Source organism: Hyla sarda, chromosome 9 (assembly GCF_029499605.1).
Source record: "Hyla sarda isolate aHylSar1 chromosome 9, aHylSar1.hap1, whole genome shotgun sequence".
NCBI lineage: Eukaryota > Metazoa > Chordata > Amphibia > Anura > Hylidae > Hyla > Hyla sarda.
In genome coordinates, this window is record NC_079197.1 from 124,394,927 (window position 1) to 124,410,267 (window position 15,341).

Below are 15,341 nucleotides of genomic sequence, written 5' to 3' on the forward strand. Positions count from 1 at the left end.
GGGAGTGAGCTAGCAGAGCTGTGGGAGTGACTAACTTAAGTTAGGGGTGGTAACAAGCTCTCTGCTCAGGCAGCTGAGAGCAGGAAATGTGAGCAGTGCATGCAGGGAAATGTAGTCTTTAAGATCACAGGCATAGCCACCATAACCAGGAAGTAACTGGAATTTATCAGCTGAATAGCCGGTGAATGGGGGCCGGAAAAAAAAAATCACAAACATGTCAGAGAGGTGATAGGTGAATATACTATGGAATGGCTTGGTATTTATTTTTTTTTCTTTGCTGCATGGGATATCTCCTTCAGGGACGCAGGACGTAAATGTACGTCCTGGTGAGCTGGTACTTAACGCACCAGGACGTACATTTACATTCTAAGCATAATCGCGAGCATTGGAGCGATGCCCGGATCATGCGCAGCAGGTCCCGGCTGCTGATCGCAGCCAGGGACCTGCCCGTAATGGCGGACATCCGCAATCCTGGGGATGTCCGCCATTAACCCCTCAGATGCAGTGATCAATACAGATCACGGCATCTGCAGCATCGTGGTCACGAAAATGGATGATCGGATCGCCCACAGCGCTGCCGCGGCGATCCGATCATCCAGCACGGCAGCCGGGGGTCCCCTCACCTGCCTTCGCTGCCTTCCCGGCTTCTTCTGCTCTGATCTGCCTTCCCGCAGACCAGAGCAGAAGATGACTGATAACCCTGATCAGTGCTGTGTCCTATACATAGCACTGAACTGCATTAGCAATCGAATGATTGCTATAAATAGTCCCCTATGGGGACTATTAAAGTGTAAGAATAAAAGTAAAAGTAAAAAAAAAGTGAAAAACCCCCTCCCCCAATAAAAACGTAAATTGTCCCATTTTCCCTATTTCAACCCCAAAAACTGTTAAAAAAATATTTTATATAAATATTTGGTATTGCCGCGTGCGTAAATATCTGAACTATTAATATATTAAAATAAAATATTAATGATACCGTGCGGTGAACGGCGTAAAAAAAAAAAGTCCAAAATAGCTGCTTTTTTAGAACATTTTATTCCAATTTTTTTTAAATGAAAAATGGATTAAGAGTTTTATATAAGCACATATGGTAAACAATAAAAAGTACAGATCACGGTGCAAAAAATGAGCCCTCATACCGCCGCTTAAACGGAAAAATGAAAAAGTTATAGGTCTTCAAAATAGAGGGATTTTAAACATATTAATTTGGTTAAAAAGTTTGCGATTTTTTTTAAGCGCAACAGTAATAGAAAAGTATATTATCATGGGTATCATTTTAATCGTATTGACCCAAAGAATAAAGAACACATGTCATTTTTACCGTAAATTGTACGACATGAAAACAAAACCTTCCAAAATTTGCAAAATTGCAGTTTTCTTTTTAATTTCCCCACACAAATAGCATTTTTTTGGTTCCAGCATACATTTTATGGTAAATTAAGTGATGGCATTACAACGGACAACTGGTCGCGCAAAACACAAGCCCTCATACTAGCCTGTGGAAGAAAATATAAAAGAGTTATGATTTTTTGAGGGCGAGGAGGAAAAAACGAAAACGTAAAAATAAAATTGTCTGAGCCCTTAAGGCCCAAATGGGCTGAGTCCTTAAAGGGGTAGTCCAGTGGTGAAAAACATATCCCCTATCCTAAGGATAGGGGATAAGTTTGAGATTGCGGGGGGTCCAACCGCTGGGGCCCCCTGCGATCTCTCTGTACGGGGGCCAGGCTCTCCGGCCAGATAGCGGGTGTCGACCTCCGCACGAAGCGGCACCCGACACGCCCCCTCAATACATCTCTATGGCAGAGCCGGAGATTGCCGAAGGCAGCGCTTCGGCTCTGCCATAGAGTTGTATTGAGGGGGCGTGTCGGCCGCCGCTTCGTGCGGAGGTCGACACGCCCCCTTCCCGCGGGCTGTCGGGGCTCCATACAGGAGATCGCGGGGGGCCCCAGCGGTCGGACCCCCCGCGATCTCAAACTTATCCCCTATCCTTAGGATAGGGGATAAGTCGTTCACCACTGGGTTCACCACTGGACTACTCCTTTAAGGGATTAAAAAATGTAAGAAGCGATCTGATTAGTTGCTATGGCCAACTGCACCACTCTTCCTCTGCACAGGTTTTAAACCCCTTTAGCCTATGAGCTCGTCTCCTGATGCACACACAGAACAGAGGCATAACTTCACCACTATGGGGGAGATTTATAGAAACCTGTGTAGAGGAGGAGGGGGTGCAGTTGCCCATAACAACCAATCAGATCACTTCTTTTATTTTTCTCTGGCCTCTTTAAAAATGAAAGAAGTGATCTGATTAGTTGCTATGGGCAACGGCACCCCCTCCTCCTCTGCACAGGTTTTGATAAATCTCCCCCTATGTCCTGTCAAAAGTTGTTTGAAGGGACAGGAATACTTCTGGGTAACCATCATTAGGGCACCCACAAATGTCACTGCTTACCTAGACACCAAATCAGCCCGTTTGTTGGATTAGCCTTTACCCTGTTCAGTATTTCTGCTTAACTAATTGGATTTAACAATCAGGGATCCAGGAAAGCTGAGTAACAACATCTGTGATCATATTAGTTACCACCCAACTTTCCCAGACATAGATAAACCAAAACACCTTAGCAGAGGAGAGTGTTCATTTATGGACATTTATCAACGGGTTTAGTCAGGTTTTCTTTACTATAATTGTCGCAAAATTGTTGCAACTGCAACTACGCGATTTTTCGTGCGATATTTTGACTGGAAAGCGAGAAAAGCAAGTTTTCCAAAAATTAACTACTTAGTAATAATTTTAAAATGGACTACGGGTAGTCAGGTATTTATTAACTGCGACAGTCGCAACTGCGCAAAAAAAAAAGTCGCAACAGGGTTAAAAATTGACTAAATTTACTCCAGCTCAAACATGGAGCAGAAAAAGCCACTACCAAAGTAAAAAAGGAAAAATTGCTTACGTGAAAGAAAATTATCAACAGGCTGAAACCACTTGATAAATAAGTCACACATAAGCAAAAAAAAGTAAGGAAAAAATGACTAAAAAAGAGAATACATAAGCAAACATTGATAAATGTCCCTCATTGTGCTAGGGAATGATCTATGACAGTGTTTCCCAACTAGGATGCCTTCAGCTGCTGCAACACTACAACTCCCAGCATGGAGGGCTGTCCAGGCATGCTGGGAGTTGTAGTGTTGCAGCAGCTGGAGGCACCCTGGTTGGGAAACCCTGATCTATGATGTGCTCACACTTCTCACAGTCAGTACCTCCCAGAAGTCACCCAAGTCTGGGGCAGAACACACTAGTGACTGACATAAGCAGCAGCAGCTTCCTGTGCACAGAAAAAGGAAGAAGCCTGAGATGTAATCAGGATGTGGGTACATTACACTGTTCTAGTCCCAGCAGCACAGCCATGAACCCGGAGGAGCAGACTGTCACCTGGCTTATCTCTCTGGGGGTCCTCAACTCCCCCAAGAAGAACATCTGTGACCCAATAGACTTCTTAAAGTGTTCTCTAAAAGATGGGGTGGTGCTGTGCAAGCTGATGAACAGGCTGCTCCCTGGCTCTGTGGACAAGGTAAGCATAGGGTTAAACCCCAGCATGACATGATTGTGCTATTTAGATTTTTACCATAGTTATTACTGTATATTACTGTGAAATGAAGCTCCAAGCAAGAGGGAAACGCCCTGATCTTTGTAGATAATGTCCAACTACTGGAGTCACACTCCCAGGTATAGAAAACCATCAGAATGTACTGTGCTTTCTAGGAGCTACAACTCCCAGCCTGCCAGAGCAGTGTTTCCCAACCAGGGTGCCTCCAGCTGTTTCAAAACTACAACTCCCAGCATGCCCGGACAGCCTTCGGCTGTCCGGGCATGCTGGGAGTTGTAGTTTTGAAACAGCTGGAGGCACCCTGGTTGGGAAACACTTTGCTAGAGTATGCTGGGAGTTATGCAAAGTTTATATGGGGCTTTTAAATGTTCTAGGGTCAAGTTATGTTGAGTAAATATTTAGAGAAATGTATAAAACAGCCTCTATTTGTATCCACACAAGTATAAGAGGGGATGAGCAGAACTGGAGAAAGTAAAATAAAGGCGTGATCAGCACATAAATACCAACTAGGAACTCTTCTCAAATTCCAATTAAGAACTCTACTTAAATTCCAATTAGTAATACTTCCCATGGCTGATAACAGGGAGCAATATATTTCACTTTCCCGCATGGTAAATGCCCCTTTAAGCCAAGCCAGCCCTCATTGTGTTCTTATGTATCACATACATGTTTAGTGTATTATTGCCCATGGCAGGAACAGTCAGGAAGCTTGTACTGAACTTGTGAGAACTGTGTTGATGCAAGTATTAACCCAATAAGGACACATTCCTAAACACGCCACAAATTCTTCAATGGAGAGTACCCTTTTATCTGCAAGTGCACTTTTATCTTCAAGTAGAGGAATCATTTTACAGTTAACGTTTGTTTAACGAGTAGCACCCCTAAAGGGCTTTATATTAACGAGTAACACCCCTAAAGGGCTTTATATTAACGAGTAACACCCCTAATGGGCTTTATATTAACGAGTAACACCCCTAAAGGGCTTTATATTAACGAGTAGAACCCCTAAAGGGCTTTATATTAACGAGTAACACCCCTAAAGGGCTTTATATTAACGAGTAACACCCCTAAAGGGCTTTATATTAACGAGTAACACCCCTAAAGGGCTTTATATTAACGAGTAACACCCCTAAAGGGCTTTATATTAACGAGTAGAACCCCTAAAGGGCTTTATATTAACGAGTAGAACCCCTAAAGGGCTTTATATTAACGAGTAGAACCCCTAAAGGGCTTTATATTGACGAGTAACACCCCTAAAGCGCTTTATATTAACGAGTAACACCCCTAAAGGGCTTTATATTAACGAGTAACACCCCTAAAGGGCTTTATATTTTTTTATGGAGAACTTGGGTCATGTAATAGGGTGCTAACTATTCTCACACTTTGCACGCGACCACCAATAGCAGATCTGGGGCGGAGGGGTTTACTTTCGTTTTCCCCGTCCTGCCCTCCCACAATAGGCGGGGCAGAACGGGGAAAACGAAGAGGAGCGGCGCCGGAGTCCACTTACCCCTCCGGAGGCAGCGGAGCGACGGGGATCGGCGGTCGGCGACGGAGATCTGTCGCGGCGTGCGGCAGAAGAGGAAGCCGGTGAGTAGTTGCCTAGCAACATCTAGAGGGCTACAGTCTGAGACCACTATAGTGGTCTCTAGACTGTAGCCCTCCAGATGTTGAAAAACTACAACTCCCAGCATGCCCAGACAGCTGTTTGCTGTGTGGGCATGCTGGAATTTGTAGTTTTGCAACAGCTGGAGGTCTGCAGTTTAGAGACCACTGCACAGTGATCTCTATACTGCCCTCTAGATCTTGCAAAACTACTACTCCTAGCATGCCCACACAGCTGTTTGCTCTCTGGGCATGCTGGGAGTTGTAGTTTTGCAACATCTGGAGGTCCACAGTTTGGAGATCACTGTTCAGTGGTCTCTAAATTGTAGCACTCCAGGTGTTGCAAAACTACAAATTCCAGCATGCCCACACAGAAAACAGCTGTCTTGGCATGCTGGGAGTTGTAGTTGCGTACCTCCAGCTGTTGCATAACTACATCTCCCAGCATGCCCTTCTGTGATCAGACATGCTGGGAATTGTAGTTTTGCAACAGCTGGAGGTTAATTGGTTGGAAAATACTGAGTTAGGTAACAGAACCTAACTGAAGGTTTTCCAACCAGTGTGCCTCCAGCTGTTGCAAAACGACAACTCCCAGCATGTACTGACTGACCGTGCATGCTGGGAGTTGTAGTTTTGAAACAGCTGGGGGTTTGCCCCCCCCCCCCCCCATGTGAACGTACAGGGTACATTCACATGGGCGGGTTTACAGCAAGTTTCCTGCTTCAAGTATGAGCTGCGGGAAACTCACCGTAACCCGCCAGTGTGAATGTACCCTAAAAACACCACTACACTTCACTAACACCTAATAAAGAGTAAAACACTACATATACACCCCCTTACACTGTCCCCCCCCCCCCAATAAAAATGAAAAACGTATTGTACAGCAGTGTTTCCAAAACGGAGCCTCCAGCTGTTGCAAAACTACAACTCTCAGCATTTCCGGACAGCCACTGATTGTTCAGGCATGCTGGGAGTTTAGCAACAGCTGGAGGCACCCTGTTTGGGAATCACTGGCGTAGAATACCCCTATGTCCACCCCTATGCAATCCCTAATTTAGTCCTCAAATGCGCATGGCGCTCTCTCACTTTAGAGCCCTGTCGTATTTCAAGGAAACAGTTTAGGGCCACATATAGGGTATCTCCGTACTCGGGAGAAATTGCACTACTAATTTTGGGAGGCTTTTTCTCCTTTTACCCCTTATGAAAAGGAAAAGTTGGGGTCTACACCAGCCTGTTAGTGTAAAAAAAAAAATTTTTTACACTAACATGCTGGTGTTGCCCTTTACTTTTTATTTTCACAAGAGGTAAAAGGAAAAAAATGACCCCCAAAATTTGTAACGCAATTTCTCCTGAGTACGGAAATACCCCATATGTGGGCGTAAAATGCTCTGCGGGCGCACAACAAGGCTCAGGAGTGAGAGCGCACCATGTACATTTGAGGCCAAAATTGGTGATTTGCACAGGGGTGGCTGATTTTACAGCGGATCTGACATAAATGCAAAAAAATAAATACCCACATGTGACCCCATTTTGGAAACTACACCCCTCACGGAATGTAATAAGGGGTACAGTGAGCATTTACGCCCCACAGGGGTCTGACAGATTTTTGGGACAGTGGTACGTGAAAATGAAAAATTTTATTTTTTTGTTTGCACAGCCCACTGTTCCAAAGATCTGTCAAACACCAGTGGGGTGTAAATGCTCACTGTACCCCTTATTACATTCCGTGAGGGGTGTAGTTTCCAAAATGGGGTCACATGTGGGGGGTCCACTGTTCTGGCACCACGGGGGGCTTTGTAAATGCACATGGCCCCCGACTTCCATTCCAAACAAATTATCTCTCTAAAAGCTCAATGGCGCTCCTTCTCTTCTGAGCATTGTAGTTCGCTCGCAGTGCACTTGACGTCCAAACATGGGGTATTTCCATACTCAGAAGAAATGGGGTTACAAATTTCGGGGGGCATTTTCTCCTACTACCCTTTGTAAAAAAGTAAAATTTGGGGAAAAACCAGCATTTTAGTGGAAAAATTATTTTTTTTCATTTACACATCCGACTTTAACAAAAAGTTGTCAAACACCTGTGGGGTGTTAAGGCTCACCGTACCCCTTGTTACGTTCCTTGAGGGGTGTCGTTTCCATAATAGTGTGCGATGTGTTTTTTTTTTTTTGCTGTCCTGGCACCATAGGGGCTTCCTAAATGGGACATGCCCCCCGAAAACCATTTCAGAAAAACTCACTCTCCTAAATCCCATTGTTGCTCCTTCGCTTCTGAGCCCTCTACTGCACCCGCCGAACACTTGACATACACATATGAGGTATTTTCTTACTCAAGAGAAATTGGGTTACAAATTTTGAGAGGATTTTTTTCCTTTTACACCTTGTAAAAATTAAAAAATTGGGTCTACAAGAACATGCCAGTGTAAAAAATGAAGATTTTGAATTTTCTCCTTCGCTTTGCTGCTATTCCTGTGAAACACCTAAAGGGTTAACGCACTTACTGAATGTCATTTTGAATACTTTGAGGGGTGCAGTTTTTATAATGGGGTCATTTATCGGTTATTTCTAACCAGAAGACCCTTCAAATCCACATCAAACCTGAACTGGTCCCTGAAAAATTCCGATTTTGAAAATTTTGCGAAAAATTGGAAAATTGTTGCTGAACTTTGAAGCCCTCTGGTGTCTTCCAAAAGTAAAAACTCATCAATTTTATCATGCAAACATAAAGTAGACATATTGTATATGTGAATCAATATATAATTTATTTGGAATATCCATATTCCTTATAAGCAGAGAGCTTCAAAGTTAGAAAAATGCAAAATTTTCTAATTTTTCATGAAATTTTCAAATTTTTCACCAAGAAAGGATGCAAGTATCGCTGAAAATTTACCACTAACATAAAGTAGAATATGTCACGAAAAAACAATCTCGGAATCAAATTTATAAGTAAAAGCATTCCAGAGTTATTAATGCTTAAAGTGACAGTGGTCAGATTTGCAAAAAATGCTCCCGTCCTTAGGGTCATAATGGGATCCGTCCCCAAGGGGTTAAAGGGGTACTCCGGCGCTAAGACATCTTATCTCTATCCAAAGGATACGCCCCCTCCCATAGGCTTGCATTGAGGGGGCGGAGCGTGGTGTCACACGGGGGCGGGGCCATGATGTCACAATGCTCCATCCCCGTGTTCGACAGTAATCAGACCTGGAGCGAACATGCTCTGGGTACTGATTCTAACGGGGTGCTGCGTGCAAGATCATGGGGGTCCCCAGCGGTGGGACCCCCCTGATCAGGCATCTTATCCCCTATCCTTTGAATAGGGGATAAGATGTCTTAGCGCCGGATTACCCCTTCAACTGGGCCCAGGTGCTGAGATATACTTTACCCGTAGTGCTAAAAGGAACTAGTAATAAAATTCAGAAATTCAGACCTCTAGGCACAGTTACTGTTTTGTGCTAATGTGTGTGTGTGGGAAAAAATGAGATGGGAGATGTGGCTGGTATCTAAATATAATGTGCTTTATTCATATATATTGCCAATATAGTCGGTAAAAAAAATCCAGTCTCTGAGCAGGGCCCTTGTTACAGAGATAATGAGATATATATTGGTTAAAAGCAGTATAGCATAATGCAACATAAAAAATGGTTTTAAAATGATGGTACCAGTCTTTAACCCCTTAACGATGCAGGACGTAAATGTACATCCTGGTGAGGTGGTACGTAGCCCACCAGGACGTACATTTACATCCTATACATAACTGCGAGCATCGGAGCTATGCTCAGGTCATGCACGGCAGGTCCCAGCTGCTGATAGCAGCCAGGGACCCGCCGGTAATGGCCGACATCCGCGATTGCGCGGATGTCCGCCATTAACCCCTCAGATGCCTTTGATCAATAAAGATCACGGCATCTGCAGAAGTGCGGCACTTAATGTGGACAATCGGATCTCCAGCAGTGCTGCCACGGGAATCCGATCATCTGTAATGGCTGACGGAGATCCCCTCACCTGCCTCCATCCGTCTCCCGGAATCTTCTGCTCTGGTTTGAGATTGAGCAGAAGATGACCAATAACACTGATCAGTGCTATGACCTATGCATAGCACTGAACAGTATTAGCAATCAAATGATTGCTATAAATGGTCCCTATGGGGACTATTAAAGTGTAAAAAATAAAAGTAAAAACATTTAAAAAAAATCCCCTCTACCCAATAAAAATATAAATTGTCAGTTTTTCCCCATTTTACACCAAAAAAGTGTACATTTTTTTTAATAAACATATTTGGTATTGCCACATACGTAAATATCTGAACTATTAAAATATAATGTTAATTATCCCATACGGTGAACGGCGTGAACGTAAAAAAAACAAAAAACGAAATTGCTGCTTTTTTATAACATTTTATTTAAAACAAATTGATAAAAATGTATTAAAAGTTTTATACAGTATATGCAAATATGGTATAAAAAAAATTACAGATCATGGCGCAAAAAATTAGCCCTCATACCGCCGTTTATACGGAAAAATGAAAAAGTTATAGGTCAGCAAAATAGAGGGATTTTAAAGCACTAATTTGGTTAAAAAGTTTTTTGTTTTTTTTTAAAGCGGTATAATAATACAAAAGTATGCAATCATGGGTATCATTTTAATCGTATTGACCCACAAAATGAAGAGAACAGGTCTATTTTACCGTAAAGTGTACAGCATGAAAACGAAACCTTCCAAAATATCGCAAAATTGCAGTTTTCTTATCAATTTCCCCATACAAATAGTATTTTTTGGGTTGTGCCATACATTTTTATGGTAAAATGAGTGATGTCATTACAAAGGATAACTGGTCACAAAAATAAGAGTTATGATTTTTAGAAGGCAAGGAGGAAAAAACGAAAATGTAAAAATAAAATTGTCTGAGTCCTTAAGGGGTTAACAAGGAAAAAGTTAGAATCAAAAAATAGTAGCAGCGCTGTAAATAAAATTGTGGTTTGTAGCAGTCTAATGCGTAAGGAATGAATACGATGAAATATAGTGTTGTGCAGATTGGCATGGGTGCTCACAGCGCACTCGGCCTGGTAGAAATACCTGCAGTCTTCTTAGGTGTTCCGTCTTTGTTGTGGATATCCTGGCATGTAGGTCTGTGGTGGCAGGTGGGTCGGAGCTGCGTCCTGCCCTGGATGTATGAGTTGACAGCAGCGGGGATGTGGGATCGTGGGAGAGGGGATATGCAGATCACTCGCTGCGGTCGCTTCCTCGTGCTGTGGCAGTTACTCAGTGAATGGTGGTCCGCTGAGCAGGGGACTCCAGCGCTTGAGAATGGAGAATCAATCCTTGTCAAGAGTTAGAAATGGCAAAGTGGATTACTGGTTGATAGCTAATAGCCAGACACGTTTCGGGGAGAACCCCCTTTTTCAATGGCAAAAGTGGGAATTCATTATTTAAAATTTGTATTTCCTTTTATAGAAATCATGGCTTTGCACAGGCATGGACAAAGCCCAGTAAGTGAGGGTGGGCTAGCACTCCTCTGTGCTCTCTCCTGTCTGATAGCACTCCACTCCTCTGTGCTTTCTTCTGTCTGATAGGACTCCACTCCTCTGTGCTCTCTCCTGTCTGATAGGACTCCTCTGTGCTCTCTCCTGTCTGATAGTACTCCTCTGTGTTCTCTCCTGTCTGATAGGACTCCTCTTTGTTCTCTCCTGTCTGATAGTACTCCTCTGTGCTCTCTCCTGTCTGATAGGACTCCTCTGTGCTCTCTTTCCTGTCTGATAGGACTCCTCTGTGCTCTCTTTCCTGTCTGATAGGACTCCTCTGTGCTCTCTCCTGTCTGATAGGACTCCTCTGTGCTCTCTCCTGTCTGTTAGGACTCCTCTGTGCTCTCTCCTGTCTGATAGCACTCCTCTGTGCTCTCTCCTGTCTGATAGCACTCCTCTGTGCTCTCTTCTTTCCTATCAGACAGAGGAGTCCTAGCCCACCCTCATTTACTGGACTTCGTCCCTGCCTGTGCTTCAGCTTGGACAAAGCCATTATTTCTATAAAAAAGGAATAACATTTTCTTATGAAGTTTATTAGAAAGGTTAATGTTTTGCCAAGATGTATCAAAAGTTTTTGTATCTGACGGTGTCCATTTAAACATACACTAAATATATTCCAACCCTTAAAGCATACCTGTTAGATCCAACAAAAAAACGTTTTTTAATATATCACTTAGTACCTAATCCTGACCATATACATCTAATTTTTATGTGTCTAGCACCTTTATTTATTTTTTTATTACAGTTTTAATTTAGCACACTAGTTTGAATTCCTCTCAAAGGGAGGGGGCGTGGCCTCACGGTGCTGGTCTCCGCCCACTCCCTCAGTGAGCTGTCTGCTCACATCTCCCCTAGCATTAGCAAAACTACAACTCCCATCATGTCCTCACTGACAGTAGCGGGGACACAAGCTGACAGTGGGAGGATTTTTCCTCCAGATGTGAGCCCTGCGCTCACAGCTGTCAATCAAGGAAGTGTCCATGACATAGGTGATGATGCATGGACACAGCCGGACTAGTATATGTCCAAGCAGGCAGGGGGGCAATTGTTTGACGGGCTTTTTCAGTTTGAAATACTGAAAATTTTCAAATGAAAGCAATTGCAAAACCTATTGGTTTATACATGCTTTACAACATATCAAAAGTTTTTGTATCTGACAGTGCCCATTTAAATGTATGGATAACCCTTTTTTATTTTTTCATTTCCATTAGCGTACATCTGAACATTGTCAAGTGAAGTGAATACCCTCTGAAATAGATAAGGGTCCATGCACATGGCATTGCTGCCTGCCTGCTGCAGCATATTACAGATACTTAGAATAACTGTGCCTTGCTTACATATGATATGTTCTCCCTTAAAGGACATCTGCAGTGTTACAAACACTTATCCCCTATCCTCAAGATAGGGGATAAGTGTTTGATCGCGGGGGGTCCGAACGCTGGGGCCGCGGCTGTCCCGTGCAGGGGGCGTGCCAGCCACAGCATGACGTTGCAGCTGGCACGCCTCCTCCATACATCTCTATGGGAGAGGCAGCATTCGTGCCTCCCCGCATCCCCAATAGAACTGTATGGGGACGGGGAGGAGACGGGCCGTCACCGTCGACCTCTAGGCCGACGCTATGCGCCTTAGCGCTTTTGGCGGCGCCCCGTTAGGGAGATCGGGGGGGGGTCCCAGCGGTCGGACCCCCGGCGATCAAACACTTATCCCCTATAAGTGTAATGCTGCTGCAGTTGTCCTTTAAAAACACCCAGAATACCTATGTAATGCTGCATGCATGGGGGTACAGATAGAAAGCTCTGTTCTAATATGGCGGTGTGCATGAGGCCTTGGTATTGCTCAGTGTTGCATTCATCAATTGTGAAGTGTTGTACTGAAGAGAGGACAATGCACATTTGCAGAAAGAAGGAAGTTAGATTTTACACAAAGCAACATGGTGTTTGAATGAACTCATATTCTGAAATCCAGATCTCAGCTCCACCTCTGTTGTGACGGTGAGAGCCCTGCCTATACATTCCTCATCTAAATACAGTGTGGGATCACTTCCTGCAGCTGGTATACCAGCAAAAGTGGATAGAAGGCAGCAATCCAAAGAAAATCCCATAATGACACCAAACTATGTCATTTATAACCTAGCATAGTCTTTCTCAATCATGGTCTGTTGAGTTGAAACATTGCATAGCTTTTTTTTTTTCAGGACACAGGGACCAGTACTCTGATATACATGTTTATCATCCTGTACTGTGCGTTGGATCCTTTTATTTTGCAGCTATATGGATGGACACTAAATTGCATGAGATAAGAAAGTAAGGATAAGGTAGAGTGCAATAGGGTTCAATGCTTACAACCAAAAGTATTACCAGTAGTACAATGACGTGAATCTGACAGATGGATCGACCCCCCCCCCCCACCTAATCCTAATACACAGGTGGTTAGTGTGTGTGATCCAGAGTAAAACCCAATGTATTCCTTACACCAATCTGTTCAGCCTTTAGAGGTGCAGATAGTCCTCAAACCTGCCCAGTGCAGATAAGAGATCATTTACATATTGCAGGATTGTGCTATATCTCGGGAACAGTTGAACGGATTGGGGGTAAGGAATATATATCTCTTCCTATACAGAAATAGGTAGTGATCTATCCATATGGCTTTGCAGGGTGAGGAGCAACTGGCTCTGTTTTGAGCTAACGGGCTCGTATCTCATTCATTTCAATGGGCCGACCAGAGTCAGATAGTGACTCTGGACAGCTCATTTTTGCCCCGTATTCAGTTTTCTGACATAGTAACAAATATGGCCATATAGGTCCCTGGATCAACCTTCTGTCCTATAAATCTAGAATCCATAACCTGTAATGTTATCATTCTCCAAAAATGCATCTTTTTAAATTCTTTCACCGAGTTAACCATGACCACCTCCTCTGGGAGAGAATTCCACAGTCTCACTGCTCTTACAGTTAAGAACCCCTATCTGTGTTGGTGTAGAAACCTTCTTCCCTCTAAATGTAGAGGATCAGTCCTGGGTATAAATAGATTATGGGACCTAAAACTGCGGCATACGACAGTTTTAAGACCAGTCACAAAACCAGATACTGGGCAGAAATGAGCCGACCGGAGACACTGTTTGACTTTGGTCGGCTCATTAAAGTGAATGGATTTCAGTTCCGGTCCAGCTGAGGTACAGAAGCGCCCGGTTTTCCTGCTCCCCAGCGGGATCTGGCAGCCGTAGGGTGCAATTGTGATGTGAATGCAAACTAAGATTGCCTCAGGAACCTGTTCCTGGTTAGCTGATGTGCACTCAGGGTGCAGCCAACACTCACTGTCAGAGGTTGACACTTATGACAATCATTCAGCTCTCTAAATGCCACGATCAATAAAGATCGCAACATTTAGGCAGTTGTATGACAGATTCTTGTCCTGTCAGATCTCCCATTGGCACCCCTGCAATGTAATCACTGGGTGCAAATCAATTACCATGGAAGCTGGATGCCTTCTGAAGACCTCATCGCCTGCCATGGTAGATCTGCCATTACAGCCTGTCAGAAGAAGGCTGCTTTAGTAAATCACTAATTTAACAGTTCAATGTAATGCAATTGGAATTGCTAATAAAAGTCCCCTAGGGGGACAAAAACTGGTGTAATGAAACAGTAAAAAGTGTTTAAAAAAATATATAAAAATCACCTTAATAAACATTTGAATACCCCTTTTAGATAAATGTGCTGGAACATCTTGTCTATTATAATATAATGTTATTGATCACTTCGTGGTGAACAGCAAACCCAATGCCAGAATTATTGATTTTGGTCATATCACATTACAGAAAAAAAAGGATTTAAAACTGATCAAAACATGCCATCTACCCCAAAATGGTACTAATAAAAAAATACAGATTATTACGCAAAAGCAAGCCCCCCACACAGCTTAAAGGGGTATTCCAGGAAAAAACTTTTTTTTTTTTACAGATCAACTGGCTCCAGAAAGTTAAACAGATTTGTAAATTATAGAAGGTACAAAAACATTTTTTTTTCTTAGTATATTTGTAAATAGTAGATTTGTAAATTACTTCTATTAAAAAATCTTAATCTTTCCAATAATTATCAGCTGCTAAAGTTGAGTTGTTTTTTTCTGTCTGGCAACAGTGCTCTCTGCTGACACCTCTGCCTGTCTCGGGAACTGCGCAGAGTAGAAGAGGTTTGCTATGGGGAATTGCTTCTACTCTGGACAGTTTCCGAGACAGGTGTCATCAGACAGCACTTAGACAGGAAAAACAACTCAACTTCAGCAGCTGATAAGTACTGAAAGGATTAAGATTTTTTAATAGAAGTAATTTACAACTCTGTTTAACTTTCTGGAGCCAGTTGATATATATATATAAAAAGTTTTTTCCTGGAATACCCCTTTAAGGGTATGTTCACACAGTGTAAAATTTGCTGTCATATTTTATGTCCATTTTCCTCAGTAATCGGCAGAAATGCAGGCACAAATGAATGGGGACACTTTTTTGCCGAATACAGAGGAAAATACACATGTGAAACAAAATACAATAGTGAATTTTGACTCTGTATGAACATAAACAGCTGCCGTTTTTTATGTTTCCTCCGCGATGCAGTTTTTGTGGCTTTTT

The 15,341-nt window shown here is 43.0% G+C and overlaps 1 protein-coding gene across 2 annotated transcripts in view; it reads left to right on the forward strand.

Annotated features, from left to right (window-relative positions):
* The first annotated feature begins 3,378 nt into the window (after positions 1 to 3,378).
* The window catches only part of ARHGEF6 (Rac/Cdc42 guanine nucleotide exchange factor 6), a 213,081-nt gene continuing 201,118 nt past the window's right edge, over positions 3,379 to 15,341 (forward strand). For both annotated transcript variants that reach the window (XM_056540316.1, XM_056540318.1), the window contains exon 1: positions 3,379 to 3,566. In XM_056540316.1, the coding sequence (XP_056396291.1) occupies positions 3,402 to 3,566 (165 nt within the window). In that variant the 5' untranslated portion in view covers positions 3,379 to 3,401. The remainder of the gene's footprint in view (positions 3,567 to 15,341) is intronic.